This window comes from Notolepis coatsorum, assembly GCF_963971535.1.
Source record: "Notolepis coatsorum genome assembly, chromosome: 17".
In the NCBI taxonomy this organism is placed as follows: Eukaryota; Metazoa; Chordata; class Actinopteri; order Aulopiformes; family Paralepididae; genus Notolepis; species Notolepis coatsorum.
In genome coordinates this window covers 86,516,101-86,540,193 of record NC_140181.1, presented here as the reverse complement: position 1 = coordinate 86,540,193, position 24,093 = coordinate 86,516,101, and the positions used below count along the sequence as shown (strand labels likewise).

General features: G+C 43.1%; 1 protein-coding gene across 2 annotated transcripts in view; it reads left to right on the top strand.

The window, feature by feature from the left end:
• Positions 1-24,093, top strand: part of uckl1b (uridine-cytidine kinase 1-like 1b) — a gene marked incomplete at its 5' end in the record, with an annotated part of 61,794 nt that overhangs the window by 25,559 nt on the left and 12,142 nt on the right. For both annotated transcript variants that reach the window (XM_084333330.1, XM_084333331.1), the window contains 8 exons: positions 2,754-2,947; positions 6,723-6,829; positions 9,539-9,709; positions 10,174-10,245; positions 15,001-15,190; positions 15,978-16,039; positions 18,501-18,517; positions 21,240-21,338. In XM_084333330.1, coding sequence (XP_084189456.1) covers positions 2,754-2,947; positions 6,723-6,829; positions 9,539-9,709; positions 10,174-10,245; positions 15,001-15,190; positions 15,978-16,039; positions 18,501-18,517; positions 21,240-21,338 — 912 coding nt within the window. The remainder of the gene's footprint in view (positions 1-2,753; positions 2,948-6,722; positions 6,830-9,538; positions 9,710-10,173; positions 10,246-15,000; positions 15,191-15,977; positions 16,040-18,500; positions 18,518-21,239; positions 21,339-24,093) is intronic.

Below are 24,093 nucleotides of genomic sequence, written 5' to 3'. Positions count from 1 at the left end.
CCTTAGCAGCTTGAACAGGCTGTTGTTGGGGTGGTGAGGGTCTTTCATTATTCTGCAGGCTCTGGATTTGCACCTCTTGTTGTTATATAAGACCTACAGGGGTGGTAGTGCAATACCCGTAGTACGCTCAGCTGAGCGCACCACTCTCTGTAGGGGCTTCTTGTCCTGTGCCGTGCTGTTTCCATACCAGGCAGTGATGTTTCCAGTCAAGATGCTCTCTACAGCTCCGGAGTAGAAGGACTGGTTTTAGGTGGGGCTTAAGTGTAGGGGGCGGGGCAAACATAGACCAATGAAAGCAGATCTCCCCACACACACTATTATTCCTATTACATGCTATTACACTATTACATAATAGAACACTATTGCAAACTATTACACTATCACACACTTACTCACTTAAGCATGGTGAGTAAGGTATGGTATCCGTGGTGGATAACCTAGACCAGGGGTTCCCAAACTTTTCAGGCCGGGACCCAGAAAATAAGGCGTCAGAGAGCCGCGGCCCAATGCACATCGTCAGGCTTTTTTTTTTCTTTTTTTTTTGCCAGGCGACCGATTTTTTAAGCCAAATAACACTTCAATCCTATTAAGTTAGTTCAAGTTAGTTATTCATTTATATGTGCTATTTATGAGAGGGCTAACTTGTTGCAAAATAATAATGATAATAATAATAGCCTCATTAAAATACTATTGTTGCTTCGGTTGTTTTCAGCGTTTTATGTGCATAATCTGTTATTTAGTTTGAAATGTTCGTTGAAATAAGTAGATTTTTCGTTTTTGTTTATTTATTAACTCTTTAAATGCCATGCCTGGTTTTCCATTTTACCGCTTGAATGCCACCATCCGCGCCAATGTTAACGTTAATATCGCCTAATCTATGTTTTAAATTATGGCTATGTGTCTAATCTGCCCATCGCATTATCAAAGACTATGTTCCAGACAGTGCTGTGAAGGCAGATTGTTTTTTTATCGCGTCGTTGCCGTTTCAGAGCAGTTAGAAAAGCCCCCGTTTTGATATAAAAAACAACTCATTCTGGAGCATTCTATGAAAATCGTCTTTTAGTGGAATATTCCACAACGTTGATATTCGTCGGCCTTTTTATGAATCGTTTTCAAATAAACGCTAGATGATCAATATTATACGTGCACGGACGCACATTACGGCCGCGCGCGGACAATCGCCTTGTTGATTTCCTCTCGGACTTTTACAGTGAAAACGAAAGAAGAGATTTCACAAAACAGCTTATAACTTCATCAAAATTACTCTGATTATCCTACCACTGATAACATAGAGTCCTTACCTGACATCAGATGGTATCCAACTGGTATATTCCAATTCCTGATCACCATTCGAAAAAATCGATACGTGTATGGATCCAACGCGACACAGTGGTTCTCCATGATCCGCGGAGATCTGAGGCTCCAGAATGAACTCTAGTAACCCCGGCTGGATCAGTGAACTGGAAAATGTGGAGTACCGGATTTTTTTCCCCATTCATTTTCATTGAGTCCATTCCAAAATCACTTATGTCATCTGGGAGACGACAGGGGGCGCTTTTTTCCACAGTGATCACCGGCGCAGCTCGGCAATACTCGGGTAGGCTCGGGTGATGCAATAATTTTTCAGATCGCAAAAAAAAAATAAAAAAAAAAATTCCGAGAAATCTCGTGAGTGGCTAGCAACCACCTATAAAAAAACACGAGAAATCTCGTGAGTGGCACTGAAAGAGTTAAGTTAATATAAAACCATATAGTCACATTTTAGAATACAATAGAATAGAATTTTAGAAAGCAACTAGAAACACTGTCCTGGCCTGCTTCTAAGTTCAGTGGCCTGACAAAAAAAAAAAAATATTTTTTTCCTTTTTTTCTTTTTTGGAAATAATCTTGCGGCCCTCCCGTGGCTGCTCGCGCCCCACCTTTGGGTCGCGACGCCGACTTTGGGAACCACTGACCTAGACCAATGAAAGTAGTAGCCTGTACTGAGTTCATCCTATACGTTTTATAACAAACGGTTCATGATGGAAATTCATTCAATGTTTTTAATAGGTATATCAACAACAATAGGTTCACTGGCATTTTTGGTGGTGGGGCTACCCCTTTGTTAACGTGTAGATCACTGGTTGGGCCCTTTCACTGCCCGGCGACCGTCGGTTGTGTGATAGTAAAGGGTTAATCTTCTGTCGTGTGGCAGTTATGTTGATGAGTAGTTATGTTGATGAGTAGTTATGTTGATGAGTAGTTATGTTGATGAGTAGTTATGTTGATGAGTAGTTATGTTGATGAGTAGTTATGGTGATGAATAGTTATGGTGATGAGTAGTTATGTTGATGAGGAGTTATGTTGATGAGTAGTAGTTATGTTGATGAGTAGTTATGGTGATGGTAGTTACTTAGTTATGTTGATGAGTTATGTTGATGTTGATGAGTAGTGGTTGTTCTCTGATGCGTGTGTTTGCTGACCTGTTTCCATGTGTGCTGGAACAGGTGACACGGGAACCAACCCACCAATAAACATCCTAGACGTCAATTACATAATGGATAATAACATGCTGTGGCACTTCCCTCTAAAATACAAAAATAAAAAGGCGTAGAACCGTTGACAAGACAAGCGAAGCGACGCCTTGAAAAGATAGAACCATGAAAACAATTTGATTATGTCTTTTCCCTTGTTTGTGTGTCAAACATAAAGCATAAACTGTTTTATGAACAGGAAGTGATGTAGTGCTCTGTTGTGTGTTTCCTGTTCTACAGTGGCGGTGGTGACGGCGCATTGGACAGGCTCCTCCCCTCGGTAGGCACAGGCCTGTCGCCACGGAAACGGACCACCAGCCAGTGTAAGTCGGAGCCCCCTCTCCTGCGCACCTCCAAGCGAACCATCTACACCGCTGGACGTCCACCTTGGTATAACGAGCATGGAACCCAGTCCAAAGAGGCCTTCGTCATCGGTAGGAAACACATGATGATGAATGAATGATTTTTATTTTCGAACAAGTATAAAAAACAAAAATATATCTGTTCATTTGACATATACAAAAGATAATAAAAAAAAGACAACTAAAAGAGAAACATAAACAAATCATAGTTTACCCTGTTCGAAAAAAGGAGTAGGAAGAAGTATACACTTTATTTTAATTCCTACCCCTTTTTAACTATCACAAATTATAATTTAATCTATTGTTAATTATATGTATAAACGCTGTATCTCTATACAATCCGATACATTTATATAATATATACCGGTATACTAAATAAATACCATATGATGATGAAACAGCCATTATTTGTTGGAGGACTGGTGGGAAACATCTGGGCCGCTCCAGGCGTAATGGTACAGGAACAGCAGCGGGACGAGGGCAAGAGGCATTACGCTGGGTGAGTGACATCACAATCAAAACTCACCCAGGCGTATGCGTAATGGTACAGGAAACGCAGCGGGACGAGGGCAAGAGGCATTACGCTGGGTGAGTGACTTAACAGTCAAACTCACACAGTGGGAGATGTAACGTCCAAAATAATATCCAAGTGAAACAAACAGAGGCACAACGCTGGGTGAGTGACTGTCAGATTAAAAAGGTGGTAATTCTTCAGTGTTAGAAACACACGAAAACGGAGATGATCTAGACAGTCAAAACTCACCCAGACGTATGCGTAATGGTGCAGGAACAGCAGCGGCGGCGAGGGTGTCGCCACCGGGTAGCTGGCTGTCCGAGCCGAGAACAGAGTGGTGCTGGAACAGGCGGCGGTGGCGAGAGTGTCGCCACCGGGTAGCCGACTGTCCGAGCCGAGAACAGAGTGGTGCTGGAACAGGCGGCGGTGGCGAGGGTGTCGCCACCGGGTAGCCGACTGTCCGAGCCGAGGACAGAGTGGTGCTGGAACAGGCGGCGGTGGCGAGGGTGTCGCCACCGGGAAGCCGGCTGTCCGAGCCGAGGACAGAGTGGTGCGCCACAACTTGGAGTGCGCACCGGAACCGAGAGACGCATCGGGGTGCGTCTGCGTGGAGGGGTGTGCCAAGCACGAAGGTCTAGGAGATGCGCGTCTGCGCGCTGGTCGGGAGAGCGTGCCAAGCTCGAAGGTCTAGGAGATGCGCGTCTGCGCGCTGAGGTCTGGAGAGCGTGCCAAGCTCGAGGGTCTGGAAGATGCGCGTTGCGCGCTGGTCTGGAGAGCGTGCCAAGCTCGAGCGTCCTTGGAAGATGCGCGTTGCGCGCTGAGGACTGGAGAGCGTCTGCGCTGGTCTGGATGTGCGTCAGGACGAACAGCTGCGCGGGGGTCTGCAGTGGAACGCTGGGGTGCCTCCCGTGGAAGTACATGGAGCGCAGACCAGTCTCCCCCACAGGCAACGGCGACAGCTGGCGAAGGCTGGAGCAAACATCTCGACGCCGGAGAATGGAACAGCATAGGCAGACAGAGGATCTCCCGAAAGAGTCTAGATGTTTAGAGAATATGACTCGGCAAGTATACAACACGACCCCACGCCGAAAACGAGGGGAAGCGCCCTGGTATTTAAAGCCCACAGGGGAACTAATTAGCCTGCCACCACAGGTGCGAGAGGTAATTGATAATCGAACAGGTGTGGCCACTGAGAGTAAAGAACGAGAGGGTGGGGGCTAGAGAGAGTGAGTAGGGAATTCCTAACAGTAGGCTTAAAGAAGACAGAGAAAGTTGGTGAGCAGCGGACAAAACCTCACAGGGTTATCACTCCAAAATGCTTGTATCAGCATATTAAGCAATATGTTACATAATAATGTAACATTAATTTAGAAAAATCTCAGACAAGGACATCTAAATGGTAAATGGTGCATTTATATAGCGTTTTTATTCAAAGCACTTTACAATTTTGTTCCTCACATTCACCCATTCACTCACACATTCACACACCGACGCCAGAGGCAACCATGCAAGGTGCCAACCTGCTCCTCGGGAACAGTTAGGGGTTAAGTGTCTTGCTCAAGGACACTTCGACACGCTGCCCGGGAGGAGCGGGAATCTAAACCGGGAACCTTCCGATTACCAGACGACCGCTCTACCTCCTGAGCCACTGTCGCCCCGAATCTATCATTTACTCATGATAGATTTTTAGAAAACCTATAGATAGCTCTCATTTACTCACCCACTGAAACTTTACATGCAGGGAGAATGAAGCTCTGAATAATCGCTCAGATAACATACCAGTGAACTTCAGAGCCTGGTCACATCTTGTCCTGCTTGCACTGGGAGCAAATTACAGGAGATAAGAGCGCTGGCTTTCTTCACAAGGACAGATACGCTTTTTTTGTTTATTTACCACTAATGGCTATTGACGAGCTCATCTTGGGTCATCATTGGGATTTTCACTGAGCCGGAGGCGCTCCTAGTGTGACCTGACCTAGAATATTGAAATGTGTAAAAGCACACATTTTCATTTGTTATTGAGACAATTGCCCTGAACCATGGGGCATGTAGTTACCTGCCTGAAGATGCTAAGTAATGCTAGCCTGAGGTGGCTTCATCTTGTACCTCACATGGTTTCCTAGACATGTTTCCTTTAGATGTTTTCACAGAGTCTGTTATAAATATATTTTTTTAAATACAGCTTATTCCTTCCTCAAAAATAATACTAATAATAATACATTATAAATTATTAAAAAATTTATAATAACTTCATTGTTACTGTGTGTTTTAGCGTCATTGTTAGTGTGTTTTAGCTTCATTGTTACTGTATGTTTTAGCCTCATTGTTACTGTGTGTTTTAGCTTCATTGTTACTGTGTGTTTTAGCCTCATTGTTACTGTGTGTTTTAGCTTCATTGTTACTGTATGTTTAGCCTCATTGTTACTGTGTGTTTTAGGTTCATTGTTACTGTGTGTTTTAGCCTCATTGTTACTGTGTGTTTTAGCTTCATTGTTACTGTGTGTTTTAGGTTAATTGTTACTGTGTTTTAGGTTCATTGTTACTGTATGTTTTAGGTTCATTGTTACTGTATGTTTAGCCTCATTGTTACTGTGTGTTTTAGCCTCATTGTTACTGTGTGTTTTTGCCTCATTGTTACTGTGTGTTTTAGCCTCATTGTTACTGTGTGTTTTAGGTTCATTGTTACTGTGTGTTTTAGCCTCATTGTTACTGTATGTTTAGCCTCATTGTTACTGTGTGTTTTAGGTTCATTGTTACTGTGTGTTTTAGGTTAATTGTTACTGTATGTTTTAGGTTCATTGTTACTGTGTGTTTTAGGTTCATTGTTACTGTATGTTTTAGGTTCATTGTTACTGTATGTTTTAGGTTCATTGTTACTGTATGTTTTAGGTTCATTGTTACTGTATGTTTCAGGTTCATTGTTACTGTATGTTTTAGGTTCATTGTTACTGTATGTTTTAGGTTCATTGTTACTGTATGTTTTAGGTTCATTGTTACTGTATCTTTTAGGTTCATTGTTACTGTATGTTTCAGGTTCATTGTTACTGTATGTTTCAGGTCTGTGTGGTGGCAGTGCCTCATTGTTACTGTATGTTTCAGGTCTGTGTGGTGGCAGTGCCTCATTGTTACTGTATGTTTTAGGTTCATTGTTACTGTATGTTTCAGGTCTGTGTGGTGGCAGTGCCTCATTGTTACTGTATGTTTCAGGTCTGTGTGGTGGCAGTGCCTCATTGTTACTGTATGTTTCAGGTCTGTGTGGTGGCAGTGCCTCATTGTTACTGTATGTTTCAGGTCTGTGTGGTGGCAGTGCCTCATTGTTACTGTATGTTTCAGGTCTGTGTGGTGGCAGTGCTTCAGGAAAGACCACTGTCGCCAGGAAGATCATCGAGGCCCTCGACGTGCCATGGGTGGTCCTGCTCTCCATGGACTCCTTCTATAAGGTGTGTGTGTGTGTGTGTGTGTGTGTGTGTGTGTGTGTGTGTGTGTGTGTGTGTGTGTGTGTGTGTGTGTGTGTGTGTGTGTGTGTGTGTGTGTGTGTGTGCGTGCGTGCGTGCGTGCGTGCGTGCGTGCGTGCGTGCGTGCGTGCGTGCGTGCGTGCGTGCGTGCGTGCGTGCGTGCGTGCGTGCGTGCGTGCGTGCGTGCGTGCGTGCGTGCGTGCGTGCGCATGGCTGGTCTCAATAGCAAGGTATTGTTCAGTTTATCATTAGCAGTCACACTTTGAAGAGATGTTGCTTTTTTTTTTATTTATGTTGGCAGCATCTGTTGATGATACGCAGTCATTGCTGTTGCATTATTGCACTGTATTGACTAGGGGTGGGACGATACATCGATCCAGATCGATATATCGATCTATTATCAATTATCAAATAGGATCGATGCAACGTAAAAAGATCGATTCATATTGCGATACTCTTATTTTGAAAATCCCCTGGTGAGCATATCCGCCCGGCCGCAACAACAACAATATCTCTGTGTGTGTAGACGTTAGACAGCATTGCTTCAGAGTCCGCCTATTTTGCGACCCGAAATAATATATATTTTTTTCTTTTTTCTTGCATCTAACATCCTCGCCATGCCCACGTCGCGTTAAATACCGAAATTAACGTTGCGTCAGCGTAAGCTAACTAAGCTAAGCTGATCAGAGCCAGTGAGAGAACAGCAGAGGTCCGCATTAGGGACTGGGGAAGGGGGGGGGGGCATTCTCTCTGTGTGTGTCTGCATTTGGAAAGAGGGGTTTTAGGTTGCGTGTTGTGTTATGTGTTATATCAGTTGGCGATAGAGAGTGGCAAAATAGACATTCACTTATATGAAAACGCCATAGATTATTACTTTAAACCTGAGAGGCGGAGTCTGCGCGTCATGCTGTCAATTGGTAGGGTTGGATACCTACCACATTTGAACCGATACCGGTACCGGTACCTGTGAATCGATACCGGTACCCAACAGTACCTTTCTTTTGTTGTTGAATCAAGTCAAATCCTACTGTAGATAAGCGTGTATTGTCCGTTGACGTGAATGTGCGGCACACTTCATAGGTTTCGTTTAGCGATAAACGAAACGTTGACGTCATCGGACGTAAAAACTGAATGATGTAACGGTCTGGAATATCTGCATTTGACTGCATTTATAACCTCGATGTCCCTTTGCTGGTTGTCCTTTATGTGGATATAGATAGATCACTCAAATGTGCATGTGCATGTCTGTACAGCGAGACAAGATTCACATGTGAGCCAATGTGATCCATCCTACTGTAGGAGGGAGACACTTTTGTGTGTGCGTGTGTGTGTGTGTGTGTGTGTGTGTGTGTGTGTGTGTGTGTGTGTGTGTGTGTGTGTGTGTGTGTGTGTGTGTGTGTGTGTGTGTGTGTGTGTGTGTGTGTGTGTGTGTGTGTGTGTGTGTGTGTGTGTGTGTGTGTGTGTGTGTGTGTGTGTGTGTGTGTGTGTGTGTGTGTGTGTGTGTGTGTGTGTGTGGACGACTCCCAAGGATTGATACTCTAGATTAAGTTCTTGAAATCAGGATAAGAGAGATAGAGTGAGAGATAATATGATTCTCTTGGATCCCTGAGGGGATGGGAGGATGAGGGGTGAGAATGGAGTGGAAGAGAAGAACATAGATAAGGGGTTATGGGTGAGTGGTTGGGGATAAGATAGAGAGAGGGAGAGAGAGAAAGAGGGAGAGACCAAGAGAGCCATCAATCTTAGCCCCCCCCCCCCCGTGCCTCTTAGTCCCCCCGCCTACACTCCTATGTTATGTAATCTTGTCACAGTGTGACAACAGCAGGCTCCAGAACAGAGTGGGAGGGACTTAGTTTACGACCGACCAATCAGCCGAAACTCTCGACACGAAAGCCGCCTCCATGTAATGCACCTGTTGTTTGTCGTTACTGTGGCTTGGCATCCAAACCTTCACGCCCCGTGGAATTCTTGTTTTTACTCTCTCTTGGAATCAAACCGTTTCCATCCATCTGTTGTAATATCAGCTGTGAGAAAAGGCTACACCTCGCATTCTGGCTCCAAAGCCCCCTGTTGGGTCCACAGTTTACCCCAGAGAGGCTGGGTTGCAGCGGCTACTGGTTTATTACACCAAGGCTGTGATTGGTCCAGTGAAGAAGGGGGCGTGCGCGTGAGCAAATAGCTGGTCTGGAGTTTTAATGGCTGGCCACCTTCAGGGCATGCACACACACACATAAACAAACATACACACGCACACACACACAACCAAACACACACACAACCAGACACACACACACCTCCTAGCACAGACGTCACAGGGAGTCACGTTGTTCTTGTCCCGCCTAAATTTAGTCCCGCTAACTTCAACCACAGTGCGTGCGCGTGTGTGTGTGTGTGTGTGTGTGTGTGTGTGTGTCTTGTCTTGCACATGCTCAGTCACTTGGTTGTGGAGAACATCCATCCATTTAATCACATGTGATGCGTTTGGAAATAGATTTATGAGATATGATCTTCCCTCTCATTTCTATTTTCTATTTCGATACGATCGCCTGCACATGTCTGAATGCATTACATTCAGGTATGGTTTTTCCTGTTTATGTGTATATTCCTGTTTGTGTCATGGTATGTGTGTGTGTTAGGGTTAGGGTTATGTGAAGGTTATTATAATGTTGTGTTGTGTGTCGATGTGGTCCTCAGGTCCTCTCCCCAGAGGAACAGGCTCTGGCCTCCAGCAACGATTATAACTTCGACCATCCAGACGCCTTTGACTTCGGTCTCCTCGCTCACACACTGCGTAAACTCAAGCTTGGCAAGAGCGTGAAGATCCCAGTGTACGACTTCAACACACACGGCAGGCAGAAGGAGTGGGTAAGGACCCACACACACACACACATCTATTACCTGAGACGTTTTTAAATCTAGATTCACGTATTTGCAAATCCCTTCGTCCAGATGCTAGTTGATACTCCCTTATCATAATCCTGTATCATAATAATTGATCATAATCACTTATCATAATCCCTTATGATAATAATGTATCATAATCCCTTATCATAATAATTTATCATAACCCTTATCACAATCTCTTATCGTATTCCCTTATCATAATCCCTTATCATATCCCCTCATCATAACCCTTATCATAATAATGTATCGTACTCACTTATCATAATCACTTGTCAGAATCACTTATCATAATCACTTATCATAATCACGTATCATAATCACTTATCATAAACACGTATCATGTGTGTGTGTGTGTGTGTGTGTGTGTGTGTGTGTGTGTGTGTGTGTGTGTGTGTGTGTGTGTGTGTGTGTGTGTACATTTACAGAAAATTGTGTATGGAGCCAGTGTTATTATCTTTGAGGGTATCATGGCCTTCGCAGATAAAGAACTCCTACAGGTGAGTCAGGTTGATTGTCTGCTGGTCGCTATACATGCTGCACTGGGTCAAAGGGAGATACTGGGTCAGGTTAGACTGCGTACTGATGAAAACATTATGAGCTAACGTGTGTCTTTCTGTGCTACACGCCACACTTAGTATAACCTGCAAAAATACTGAAGTAAGCAAATGGCTTCATCTTGTATTAAGCAGGCATTAAAGCGTTCCGTCTTGAGACGGAATTCCGTCAATTTGATTCGGAGTTCCGTCAATTTGATTCGGAGTCTGACGGATTTCCCGTCAATTGGCTACCTGGTATAATATGATTTGTAGATGCATACAGATTGAAACTAAATTGAGCCAATCAGGCGTCAAATATCATGAAAAAGGGAATTTCTTTCCTACCGCGGCCGCCACGCTAAGCAGAGTCATGGCGAGCAATAATGGCAGGACGCACGCAGCGACTCGAGAGACAGGATTACGCTAATAGTTCGTTGTCGGAAATGTATAATAATCGCAAGATACATTCAGACTGTTGGATCTAAATAAATGGATTTATGGACACATTTATGCCCGGACCACAAAGCTTATTGAAGGGTTAGCGGCGGCTCTACCGGTGAGTCTCAGCCTGTTGTTATGATATGAAAATGTAATTGTAGTGCTGTCAGACCCTGATACAGGTTGTCTTTTCCTTTTAGCTAACGCTATATTAAATATAAATATACAGTGGAGGTTAAAATGAGAATGACTTTGCCTGGAAAAAAAAAAGTTTAGTCAGGAGTAGTTTTGAGATGACGCATCCCTGCGGGAATGGACTTTACCATAAATCATAGGCTGATATAATACGCTACATTCTCTTTAAACATATAAATGTTACAGGACAAAAGTAATAGATTTAATCACTTTTATTCTTTTAAACTTGGTCTGACCGACCTTCAGCATAGACCATGAACAGGCAGTAGATCCAGTAGAAACGCATGTCACTCAGAAAACACGAGTCTTACGACAGTCGCCTTTTTTGCAGCCCTCGCGCGTCAATCTCTCCTTGTTTACTGACGTCACATCCACCACCTGCTTGCACTGTAACGTTACGCACGCCTGCTATACCAATGAGCTAACGTTAGCATAATAACGTTAAATGGAAGAAGTAAGCCAGCCACTAAAAAGAAAACCCACTGCGGTGTTCTCAGACGAAAAGGATGAGCGGCAACACCTAACAAAAGAAAGTTTCGAGTGGAAGTTTGAAGAGACTGGCTAGGCTACTGCGGGCTGTAGTGGCGAGTTGTTAACTTGTTCCGTGTTCTGCAACTATGTCAAAAAGAAAAACAAACAACACATTTGTCATTGTCGTGTTACTTCACAGTACAAATACATGAGTCCCCTGCTGTGGTTGTGAGTATCCTTTATTAGCTTAACTCCGTAGCAACATCACACAGGTGTATCTGTAGACAGTCTCCTCCCCACCGTATGTATATTCTTTCTCCCACCCACCCACCCCCTCCTAATGTACAGTCTCCTCCCCATCATATGTATATAATATAATCTCTGTTAGGATCTATTCTAGGGATGCCCCGATCGATCGGCCAGCGATCGTTATCGGCCGATAATCAGTATAAATATGCGATCGGGGAATTCCGATAATGAGTCATATTCGCCGATCGCGGAAACTGATCAAGTGGACTTCTCATTCGCTGTCTGTCTCAGACGCACAGGACCTGCAAACTGCCGCTGCTCCCTAGCCCCGCCCGCACCCGTGTAGAGTTTGTAAACACAGAGGAGGCGGCTCCTCTGCTGAGTCTAGATAGTGCATTCGACCTGAGCTAACGTTAGCTACCTAGCTATCGTTACTGTTTAAACAAAATTACCCAGTCAACTATTCACTTTTAGTAGGCATTGTCTAACGGTATTTAGCCGGCTAGCTACTGATAGCTCCGGATATCAACAAATGCCCCAGGAAGTCTAGTAGTCCATGTTGATATCTCCGTTAGCTTGCGTTAACTTGCGTTAGCTGACGTTAGTTCTCTGTTCAAAACGAAATGTCCCATTGAACTAAAGTTCTGTCTTAACGTCATCTAGCCGGCTAGCAGTAGCTATAGATAGCTCTTGATATCAATGTCTTATAACATTGATTCAATGCGTATTGGAGCTGAGGGCTTGCTGAATGTGAAATGACCAAATAACCGTAACGTTACCAATAGGGTCCAGCTGCAGTGCCGGAGAATCCTTTTTGGAGCTGGAGGCTACTAGAGTACACAGACAGTGGAGCTGTTTGCAGATAGCGAGCATTTTGACTTGTTGCGTGGTGGCGATGTCTCGCAGATAATACAAGTACAAGTCTAATTATATAATATATATATTTTATATAAAAAAAAAAAAAAAAACGTTTTATATAAAATGATTTTTAATTTCTTTTTAATCAAAAACAATCGGTATCGGATCGGTATCGGCCGATATGGCTCACGACGATCGGTGATCGGTATCGGTGGCAAAAAATGTGATCGGGGCATCCCTAATCTATTCTATGGGTAACAGTACTGTATATTTGCATATCGTATATGTCACAAATGTAACATTACTATATACTGTAGTATGTCATGTATGTCCCTATGCCATAAATGTTGTGTATGTCATAAATGTCATTATTAATTGAAAATGGGGGACCCTGATGTAAACAAGACAAACGTCTTTCTCTGGTCTGCATCCCCTTAACAATTGTGTGTATTGAGCCATACTGTACTGTACCCATTCTGCAATCTGTTAAATATTGATTGATTGATTGATTGATTGATTGATTGTTATTAACAGATTGCAGAATGGGTACACTACAGTATGGCTCAATACACACAATTGTTAAGGGGATACAGACCAGAGAAAAACTTTCATCTTGTTTACACCAGGGTCCCCCATTTTCAATTCATCATAAAATATATGACACACATGACATACAGATAGACAATACTGCTACATCTATACATTTATGACATACCAGATTTACAAATACAGTATTGTTTGTGATACAATAAGAGTCTAAAAAAGAGAGTATATACATTTGACGAAGAAACTACATTGGAGGAGGTTGGGTAGGTTGGGTGGAGGGGGGGTGCGGAACTGTACATTGGAGGTGGTTGGGTGGGGGGGGGGTTGGGTAGGCGGGGTGGGGCGGGGGGTTTAACTGTACATTGGATTATCGACGAAACCGAAACAAGTAGGCTCCCTTAAAACGCTAACGCTATTAAAAAAAAATACAGTGGAGGTTAAAATAAGAATATGACTTGGCCTGAAAAAAAGTTCAGTCAGGAGATATTTTTTTGCTTTAATCCCTGATTAAGATTTCAAGATATTTTACGTCAGGTGTTTTTTTTTATTGCACATGCAGGGAATTTTTCCTGACAAAGACAAAAAAATATGTTTAAACAAATGCATTACCTCAAAGAGGTACACCATCCAAATCCAAAAATCCAATGTTATTTCCATGAACTATGAAAGGTAAATTCATTATGATGAACACATGGTACTCTCCCCCAAAGCCATAAACCAGAGAAGCAAGACTCCAACTTGTGATGTCATCAAGTATAAAGTCTGGAGTTGCTCCGTTGACAATGAATGTGATTGAATGATTTTGTTGGACCCGCAGAATGTTTGTTTGAGGTTTTTGTACCAAAATGATGTTCATTCTGTAGTAGTGGTCTCAGTTCTGTATACTCAGAACGCCTCCCCTGGGTGCTCTTGTCGCTTCTCTCCATTTTCTCTGAGGGAAGTGACAGTTGTGATTGGAGGATCAAGAAAAGAGGGCGGGCTTGAGCTAGGTCAATTCATTTTCTTTGGAGCAGCTCCAGACTTTATGCCTAATGTAATGACATCACAAATCTGAGTTTTAGTACTGTAGTTTATTTGTGAGATAATTTTTGTGTTTTGTGTTCATTGATATTTTTGGACAATCTTAGACTTAGACTTGTCGTTCCCTAGTTAATGGTAGTGGTAGTGGTAGTGGTAGTGATAGTAGTAGTGGTAGTGGTAGTGGTAGTGGTAGTAGTAGTGGTAGTAGTGGTAGTGGTAGTGGTGGTAGTGGTAGTATTGGTAGTGGTAGTAGTAGTGGTAGTGGTAGTGGTAGTGGTAGTAGTAGTGGTAGTGGTAGTGGTAGTGGTAGTAGTGGTAGTGGTAGTGGTAGTGGTAGTAGTAGTAGTAGTGGTAGTGGTAGTGGTAGTAGTGGTAGTAGTAGTGGTAGTGGTAGTGGTAGTAGTAGTTGTATTCAGTCATCATCACACACAATACAGTGACTGAAAAGGTACAGACTGAAGCATAATGCTTATACATGCCTGTCCTATATTCCTAACAAATGAAGACTCCAAAACAAACAAACAAAAATAAGAATAATAAATAACAAAATAAGAATTCTTCATATTTGTAACCTTCACAAATAGCTATACAAACCTTTTTTATTAAAAAAAATTTAAACAAAAGCTAATGACTAATTCTTAAATGTAGTATATCAGCATTGTTCCACAAGTTAACCAATACATCTCCTTTTAATCCCTTTCTTAGCTTTTCGAACAGTACATTTACAAACGTCTCTCAAATCATATTTTCTTTCAGGTGAAATGATCTGGTAGTGAAGTAAGAATATCTTGAAACGAGCTTGTCACGTCTACTAAATACATCATCTAAATAAACATCTGCTAAGCTTATGGTTTTTGCAGCATGCAGGTATTTGTGTGTAAATGCGCACAGTGTGTTCTGTGAACGCTGTGGTCAGTGTTGTTCCCGTTGTCATGACAGCTGCTGGACATGAAGATCTTCGTGGATACGGACTCTGACATCCGTCTGGTACGGCGGCTGAGGAGGGACATCACGGATAGAGGGCGCGACATCGAGGGCGTCATCAAGCAGTACAACAAGTTTGTGAAGCCGGCCTTCGAGCAGTACATCGAGCCCACCATGCGGCTGGCTGACATTGTGGTGCCACGCGGTGAGTGCAGGTTCAAGTTCTGTTTCATTTGTCACCATTTAAGGTAGTAAACTGGTACATGTACAATATAGTGAGATTGTGCTTCATACAGTGAAAAGTAAAAGAGTAAAGACCAAACATTATACAAAATATACAATATACAAAACTAAAATGTACAAAATGCAAATAAAATAAATGAGGTAGAAGAGGTAGTGCACATTTGTAGGAATAAATAGATACAAAATATGGTGTCATGTTTAAAAAGTGTTTAAAATGTTTAAAGTGAATGTTTAAGGTGAGTGTGTGCAGTGAGTGTGTGCAGTGAGTGTAGAATGGATGAATTATGTTACATTGAGTCCACATTGAGCAGCCTGATGGCCTGGGGATAGAAGCTCCTTTTGAGTCTCTCTGTACTGGCCATGAGACTCCGGTAGCGCTTGCCTGACCGCAGCAGGGCAAAGAGGCAGTAGTTTGGGTGGCTTTGCACACACACACTCAAACAAAAATAATAACACTGGCTCCATACACAATTTTCTGTAAGTGTACACACACACACACACACACACACACACACACACACACACACACACACACACACACTCAGTATATCTCACTTCATAATGCAACATCAACACCTGTATTCTATTACGTTGTGTTCCAATCGTTTTTCATTGAAGTTCATGATGCTCTGAGCTGGTAGGCTCACGATGCCTCGACCATATGCAGGCAGCAGTCAACGTGTGCTTTCAGAAACACCAGCATTCCTCATTCTTACCCGATGATGTCGTATCTCTTTCCATCCAATCAGGCGGAGGCAACATGGTGGCCATCGATCTGATCGTACAGCATGTCCACAGTCAGCTGGAGGAGGTGAGGGTTTAATCTCCTTTTTTGAATTCCCTCTTCATCCTCACCACCACAGCACAATAGAGAGGCAGTCCATTCCAGATTATCACTAGCGCCAGTCATCCCTGCTTCCTGGACTAGAGGAGGAGCACAAGGATGTGTGGCTTTATGTGACTCAGCACAGCATGTTGTTGTTGTTTTATTTTATTTATGAAGATCTGTAACAGTTAGTCAGTCTTAACAGTCACAATGGTAGTTAGAACATACACACACTCATACACTGTAGTATACTGTCAGTAGTTGCTAGCTCCTGTGCGCCCTCTTGTGGCGTTCTTTACGTGTACTACCTGTAGGTAGATATTATGTGTACAATATGAAAGGTATACACGTTAATACATGTGGACTTGAGCATATGAGCTGCATCTATTGGGGAGGATATGAATGTAATGAGCATACAGTAAGGTTAATATAATGTCCTGTTCATACATACAGTAAGGTTAATAGAATGTTCTGTTCATACAGTCAGTAAGGTTAATAGAATGTCCTGTTCATACATACAGTAAGGTTAATATAATGTCCTGTTCATACATACAGTAAGGTTAATATAATGTTCTGCTCATACATACAGTAAGGTTAATATAATGTCCTGTTCATACATACAGTAAGGTTAATATAATGTCCTGTTCATACATACAGTAAGGTTAATATAATGTCCTGTTCATACATACAGTAAGGTTAATATAATGTCCTGTTCATACATACAGTAAGGTTAATAGAATGTTCTACTCATACATACAGTAAGGTTAATAGAATGTTCTGTTCATACATACAGTAAGGTTAATAGAATGTCCTGTTCATACATACAGTAAGGTTAATATAATGTCCTGTTCATACATACAGTAAGGTTAATAGAATGTTCTGTTCATACAGTCAGTAAGGTTAATAGAATGTCCTGTTCATACATACAGTAAGGTTTAGGGCTGACCTTCGATTTTTTTTTTGGAATTCGAAGCTTCTGGGCCGAGATTCGATTTTAATTCGAAGCTTCGAAATAAAATAAAAAATAAAAACAAATTATAAATATATATATTTTTTTTTAATATGTTGTGGGACTTGTACAGCACTTTGTTCAACTTTGTCAGTGCTGTAAAGTTGAAACCTTTTTAAATCTTAGACAAACTAAACACTGCTTCCATGAAATATTGTAAGCCGTCATTTGAGGCTTTATTTTTATTTTTTTGTCCACTTTTTCTCCCATTTTCTATATTTTTCTCCCATCCCAATTTCGTATCATCCAATTCAACCCTCCCCTGTCACGGACGCTGTTTCTTGCCTCCCACAAGCCGGCTGCAATGTGGACTAAGTCATACACAGCACAAGTCCCCTCCGGTACTTGAGGTAACAGCAGTCGCATCTTTTCACCTGCGCAGCTCGATCTCTCAGTGGCGAGGAGTAACGTGTGGGAGGCTCACGCTGCCCCCGACACTTCCTGATTCTACTGCGCAGGCGCACCAACCGACCTGTGGGAGTCGCTGTCCACAACGCCCGATCCCCACCCATCAGTTTCCCACCCCCTAATACGGCCAATGTGTATTAGTACAGATGACCAGCTAAACTGAAAGCAAATGTGGAGCGCTGGGCTCGAACCGACGAGCCCAGCGTCTCCAGCATTTCGTGGCGAGCGCCTTGCCCACTACGCCACGTAGCCGCCCCATTTGAGGCTTTATAAAAGCAGCACAATGAACACAAATCTGTCAGTGCCGAGTCCGACCTCATCTTAAATAACAAACACCATTGCTTGTTGTAGTTAACAAAGAGAGGCAGAGTTTATTTTACAAAAAATCGAATTTTATTTTCATATTCTAATCCCATGCCCATCGAACGAAGCTTCGAAGTATTTAAGACAGCCCTAGTAAGGTTAATATAATGTTCTGTTCATACATACAGTAAGGTTAATATAATGTAAGGTTATGTGACAGAGTGTGATATTTTGACATAGACCTCTTAAGTGCCGTCATGGCCACCACGATAATGCACTGGAGCCGGTGCCGTCAGAGGACTTGTTTTGGCGAGTGATTTTTCCTTTTTATAAAAATTATTTAGCGCCGCTTCCAAATTCAAAACCCCCTGCCTTATCAGAGAGAGAAATTGATATTAGAAGGCCTCATTCGAGGTAAAGAGCCTGTGAGAACCACGAACACAAAGCTTTATTCTAATAACCCATTCATTTCTCCGTTGCCGCGGGAGATGGAGGGAACCGCCCTCCTTTATCTGGGCAGAACAGGTTCTGACGCACGTGAGAGGTCTATACAGAGAGAGCACTGACAGGAGGGTTTGCTAAGAGACACATGTTCTCTGTTACACGTGTGATCGGCCTTGACCCCCCCACCCGTCACCAATGCACTCCGATTGTTCTCTCACTCTCGTCCCCTCCTCCTCCTCTACCTCCTCCTCTCCTGTTCCCTCATCCCTACATCACTCACAGCGCGAGCTCAGCGTCAGGTAGAGTAGCCCAACTCTTTGTCATTCTACCCATGATGTCCGCCTACCCTGCCCCCCCCCCCCCCCACCCACCCACCCCACCCCACCGCAGCCATCTACAGGGAGGACCAACATCTACCATCCTCTAATCTGCTGGCTGGCAGAACACAGACGTGTCACTAGGAGGCGCACTCTCTCTGCGGACCAAATTCCCCAGTAATTACTATTGACTATCGTGGTCGTTTTGAGAGGCTGTACTGATATATTCAAGTATCAAGAAGCAACGGGAGTTAAAAAAAAAACGTAACATTTGTGAGCAGTTCTGTCTACCATAGCGGTATCTGAGTCAAGAGTTTAAAGGTCTCAGTGGACAGATTTGACGGTTGACTTGATCTGAGACGAATAGGTCTCAGTGGCACCGCCAGCAACTGATGATAGGGGGCGATGTTGGTTTTACCCTCTCTACCTTTTAGAGACAACTCACACCCTTCCTACCTCCTGTGTCTATAAATACACCAGAGAGTCACTGGCACTTCCTTTCACCCCCCCCCCCCCCCCCCCCCCCCGAAAGAGAAAGAGAGGCAGAGAGAAAGAGAGACACAGAGAGAGTGAGACAGACAGACAGAGAGAGACAGGCAGACAGAGAGAGAAAGAGACAGAGAGAGACACAGAGAGTGAGATAGACAGACAGAGAGAGAGAGACAGATAAAGACAGACAGAGAGACAGAGAGAGACACAGAGAGTGAGACAGACAGAGAGAGAGAGACAGATAAAGACAGACAGAGAGACAGAGAGAGACACAGAGAGTGAGACAGACAGAGAGAGAGAGACAGACAGAGAGAGAGAGTGAGTGAGTGAGAGAAAGGGTGACTGTACCAGAAAGGAAAAAGAAATGGAGAGAGAGGAAGCTATTGCTACAGCTATTGTAGCTTATCGTATCTCAGCCACAGAGAAAGTTTCCAATATCCTACAAACGTTACTACAAAGGGTTGAGTTTTTTTGCTTCCATTTTCTTGTCTCTGCCACAGCATAGCTGAGACAGAGAGAGAGAGGAGAGAGAGAGAGAGAGAGAGAGAGAGAGAGAGAGAGAGAGAGGAAGTGTGCTTTGGTCTTTAGACACAGGAAGTAGCGGGGGGCTGTGATCTGAAACGCCAACCTCTGCTCTATACTGGCGAGAGAGAGAGAGAGTGACTGTGAGCATCCCACTCGCTATACACACAACACTATATCGTACGCATACTTACAGTATGCATGTGTCAGTTTCACCCAAACGTGAATCTCTCGTGCACAGCTTGTTAGCCTTAAGGCTTCCACCCATGCATTTGACAATGTAGTGATATTTATAATGTAAGTCATGTATGAACAGTGGATAAACAGGGTTTTAAGGGTTTAGTTGTGTGTATTGTGAGGGGTGTCAGCTGTCACACTCTTCACTGTGTCTCGATAATCACGTCCTCCCATCATACCTGATACCTGATGTGTGTCACTGTTTTCATTTTTCCTCTTATCTGTTGTTTTTTTGTCATTCTTTATCTCTTCTGTCATTGTTGTTGTTGTTGTTGTGGTTGTTTTGTGTTTCGTCCGAAATCTCTTCTCCCTGTAGAGGAAACTTCGCTGGGATATGTGAGCAGATTTGCTATGATTTCTCTTGTGTTTTGCATCTGGTTAATCGTATGCAGGCCACCTCAGCTCTCGAGTGACTGAGGCTAGAGAGAACGGTTCTGGGTCCAGTGGGCCTGAATATCTGTCTGTGTCTCTCTACCTCCGGTACCGAGGCTGGATCTGGGCTAGCTAGCTAGACGATATATCCAACCCAGGCTATATCTGGGCTAGCTAGACGATATATCCAACCCGGGCTGGATCTAGGCTAGCTAGACCATATATCCAACCCAGGCTGGATCTGGGCTAGCTAGACCATATATCCAACCCGGGCTGGATCTAGGCTAGCTAGACCATATATCCAACCCGGGCTGGATCTGGGCTAGCTAGACGATATATCCAACCCAGGCTATATCTGGGCTAGCTAGACGATATATCCAACCCGGGCTGGATCTAGGCTAGCTAGACCATATATCCAACCCAGGCTGGATCTGGGCTAGCTAGACCATATATCCAACCCAGGCTGGATCTGGGCTAGCTAGACGATATATCCAACCCGGGCTGGATCTAGGCTAGCTAGACCATATATCCAACCCAGGCTGGATCTGGGCTAGCTAGACCATATATCCAACCCAGGCTGGATCTGGGCTAGCTAGATGACATCCAAACCGTTACCCCTCTTGTGTGGAATCAGGGGATTATTACATCTCAGCGAGACCAGTCATGCAAAAAAAGATACAATTTCATATCACACATACATTTGGCTTTAATTGGCTTTTTTATATACATCTTCTCAATACATCAACCTACAGCATGGAAACCGTTTTCTTTCATAATGGTCTCTAAACTGGTGTAAAATTCCACTGCAGTGCTGAATATTCACACCTGTGTGCTGTGTCTTTTCTGTGTTGGCTTCCTTCCTACTAATCACCTATTTTTGTGATCAACTCTGCTTTAACTAGACTAGATCAATTTGTCAGTGAAAATTCTGTGTGTGTGTGTGTGTATAAGTATAAGGTAATGCTTGCCAGAGTGTGTTATATTGTACACGTGTGTATGTGTGTGTTGCCACCTCGTTCTCTTCGCTCCTTTCACCATCACCCCCCACCCCCATCCCCTCTCCTCTGGGATGCTATGGTTACAGGGCAGCCTTGGCATCAGCCCACCAGGCCCAGCCCCTCCCACGGACCCTCAGTGTGCTGGCTAGTACCCCCCAGGTCCGAGGCATGCACACCATCATCAGGTACGCCACTCCCCATTGAATTAGACGCAAGGAAGTAACGTGTCATGTAGGGCTGCAACTAACGATTATTTTGGTAATCGACTAATCTGTCGATTATTTTTTCGATTAGTCGACTAATCTAACGATTATTTTTGTCATTCGATTAGTCGACTAATCTAACGATTATTTTTGTCACACCCTCAATCTCTGCTTCCTGTGGGCATGGCTCCTTATCCAATGCATGTTTTACCTCACATGCTCAAGTCTGCACACCTGTGAATGTCACCCTGTTGTCAAGTCCCTCTGCCTTAACCCTTTCTCCGCCGATGACGTGTTAAGACGTCATTCCTCGCCATGCGCAATCTGCCAATGACGTTTTACAGCGTCATTGAGATCAATATTTCAAATTTCTGTCATGGTATTCATATTTCACCCACGGATCCTTGACTGGTGCTGTAGGACTCCGCTCAACTCTCCAACGCTTCAATACCGCCACCTGGTGGCCGATCGGCGAGTTGCAACCGGATGTTGATAATTGTGACGCCGGTGTGTCTCCCTATTCCCTCCGGCCACTCGCTATCGCTCGCGGGACTCCATCTTGACACACTGGATAATCGATCCGTTGCCATAACTCAATAAACAACATTATTTGGACGTATATAGTATTATACAACCTGGAAATGGATCGCATAGATCAACATCCCATAATAGCGATCTTTTTGCTCCACGCTCATCACCCAACGGTAAGAGGAGACTGGGGTGAGTTTCAGCGTTTTTGATTATTATTATCCATACAAACTGTTCTGATCTATATATCACCCATACTACATAAATGATTTAACGTCGGCCACGGACTTATAAACGACCCCCCCCCCCCTCCGGTCAACCGCGCATGATGAGTCATAACGTCTGGGACCTTGTACAGTTGAAATTTTTTATCTGCCGTCAATTGGTATCAAACTGCATTTGATGATCTAATATAGCATTTATGGCTATAACTCACGTTCTATGAAATACTGCAGAAAACGATAAAAACATATTTATACTCTAGACCGTATTTTTGTATGAATGTGTGAATGAAAAAGTAAAACGTTCCTACATCCTGAATGATAGCTAATCGATGTTGAATGGACCATAGTAATGTCAATTTAGCAATACAATTTAAAAAGTTATAGCCCTGCAAAGTAGGTGAACATCTCCATAGACAAATAGAGCTGGCAGAGGATGGTATAAGAAGGGTACAATGCCTGGCGAAGAATGGGTTAAGCAACTTTAAATCAAAATGTATTTGAACAATACAACAATCACTCATAACAAGATAAATAAATTAAATAATACAAATTAAAGTGGAAGTGTTTAAATAACAAAACAAAAAATATAGCAGACTTCTTAGCTTAACATCCCAGGGAACTAATGGGATAACTGGGGATGTTGTTTGCTCCTGACAAGAGTCTCAAAGTCTGGGGTGATGGTAGACAAAGCAACTCTGAGGTCATGCTCAATGTCCAATCTGTTCCTCTGCTTTGTCTTCAGCTGGACCAGAGCTGAGAAGCCACTTTCACAAAGATAGGTAGTGCAAAAAAATAAAATAATAATAATAATTATATAAAAAAAAAAAAAAAAAGTATTTTTATTTTATTTTATGACTAATCGACGCAAACATTCTGCGTCGACGAGTTTTTATGATCGACGTCGTCGATTATGTCGACTAATCATTGCAGCCCTAGTGTCATGAAAGTGTTTGTAGTCCTATGAAAGAAGAGACAGGGCTTTCGAATTTCATAAAACTACACTACCCAGCTAATTCTTTAATGTAATTTTTCGTGATTATGTCTCATAGGTCGATCAAACCTGAACGTTATTGCCTATAAAATAGACTGTAGTTTTTTCGTCTTTTTTGTGAACGTCTAGAAAGAAAACGTGTCTCAATCTGATGAAAAATTGCGGCACATTTTTCATTACAAAAGAGTAACTGTACTTACAGTAGATTTCATTCACGGCCTTTGCTGCCCTGTTGTTACGGGTGCCTGGTGTTACTAAATCCAGATTGAACTCTGCCATTGGAAAGAGGAATAAGAAATACATTAGCAATGTGAGTAATGCTGTCGCTCCTGTTAAGTCCTGTATTAGCGATGCGAGTAAAGCTGTTGCTCTTGTTAAACTGTTGCTCTTGTTAAGCTGCTGCTCTTGTTAAACTGTTGCTCTTGTTAAACTGTTGCTCTTGTTAAGATCCTGCTCTTGTTAAACTGTTGCTCTTGTTAAACTGTTGCTCTTGTTAACACTATGATCGCCGATGACGAGTTAAGACGTCATTCCTAGCCATGCTCATTCTGCCGAAGACGCCGTAACTCGTCTTTGATGTCAATAATTCAAAAATCTGTGATCGAAATCATATTTCCCCTCCGGAGCCCTGAGACACACTGCAAAGCTCCACTCAACTCTCTAGCGCAGGGGTCAGGAACCTTTTTGACTGGGAGAGCCATAAAAGCCAAATATTTCTAAATATATTTCATTGAGAGCCATATAGTATTTTTAACGTATAATAAATTAAATATGTCTTACTTTTAATGCGACTTCTGGTGCTGCATGGTTTTGCTGATGGCCTTGTAATCTGGTTCATACGTGGTGAGGTTGAGCTTCATGCAGGCGTTGAGGCTTCAATCAGTTAAACGTGAGCGTAGGTTGGTCTTAATGTTCCTCATATGCGAGAATGACTGCCCACATGCATATGTAGAGCCAAACATGGTCAATACGGCAATACTCACGCTGCATTGTG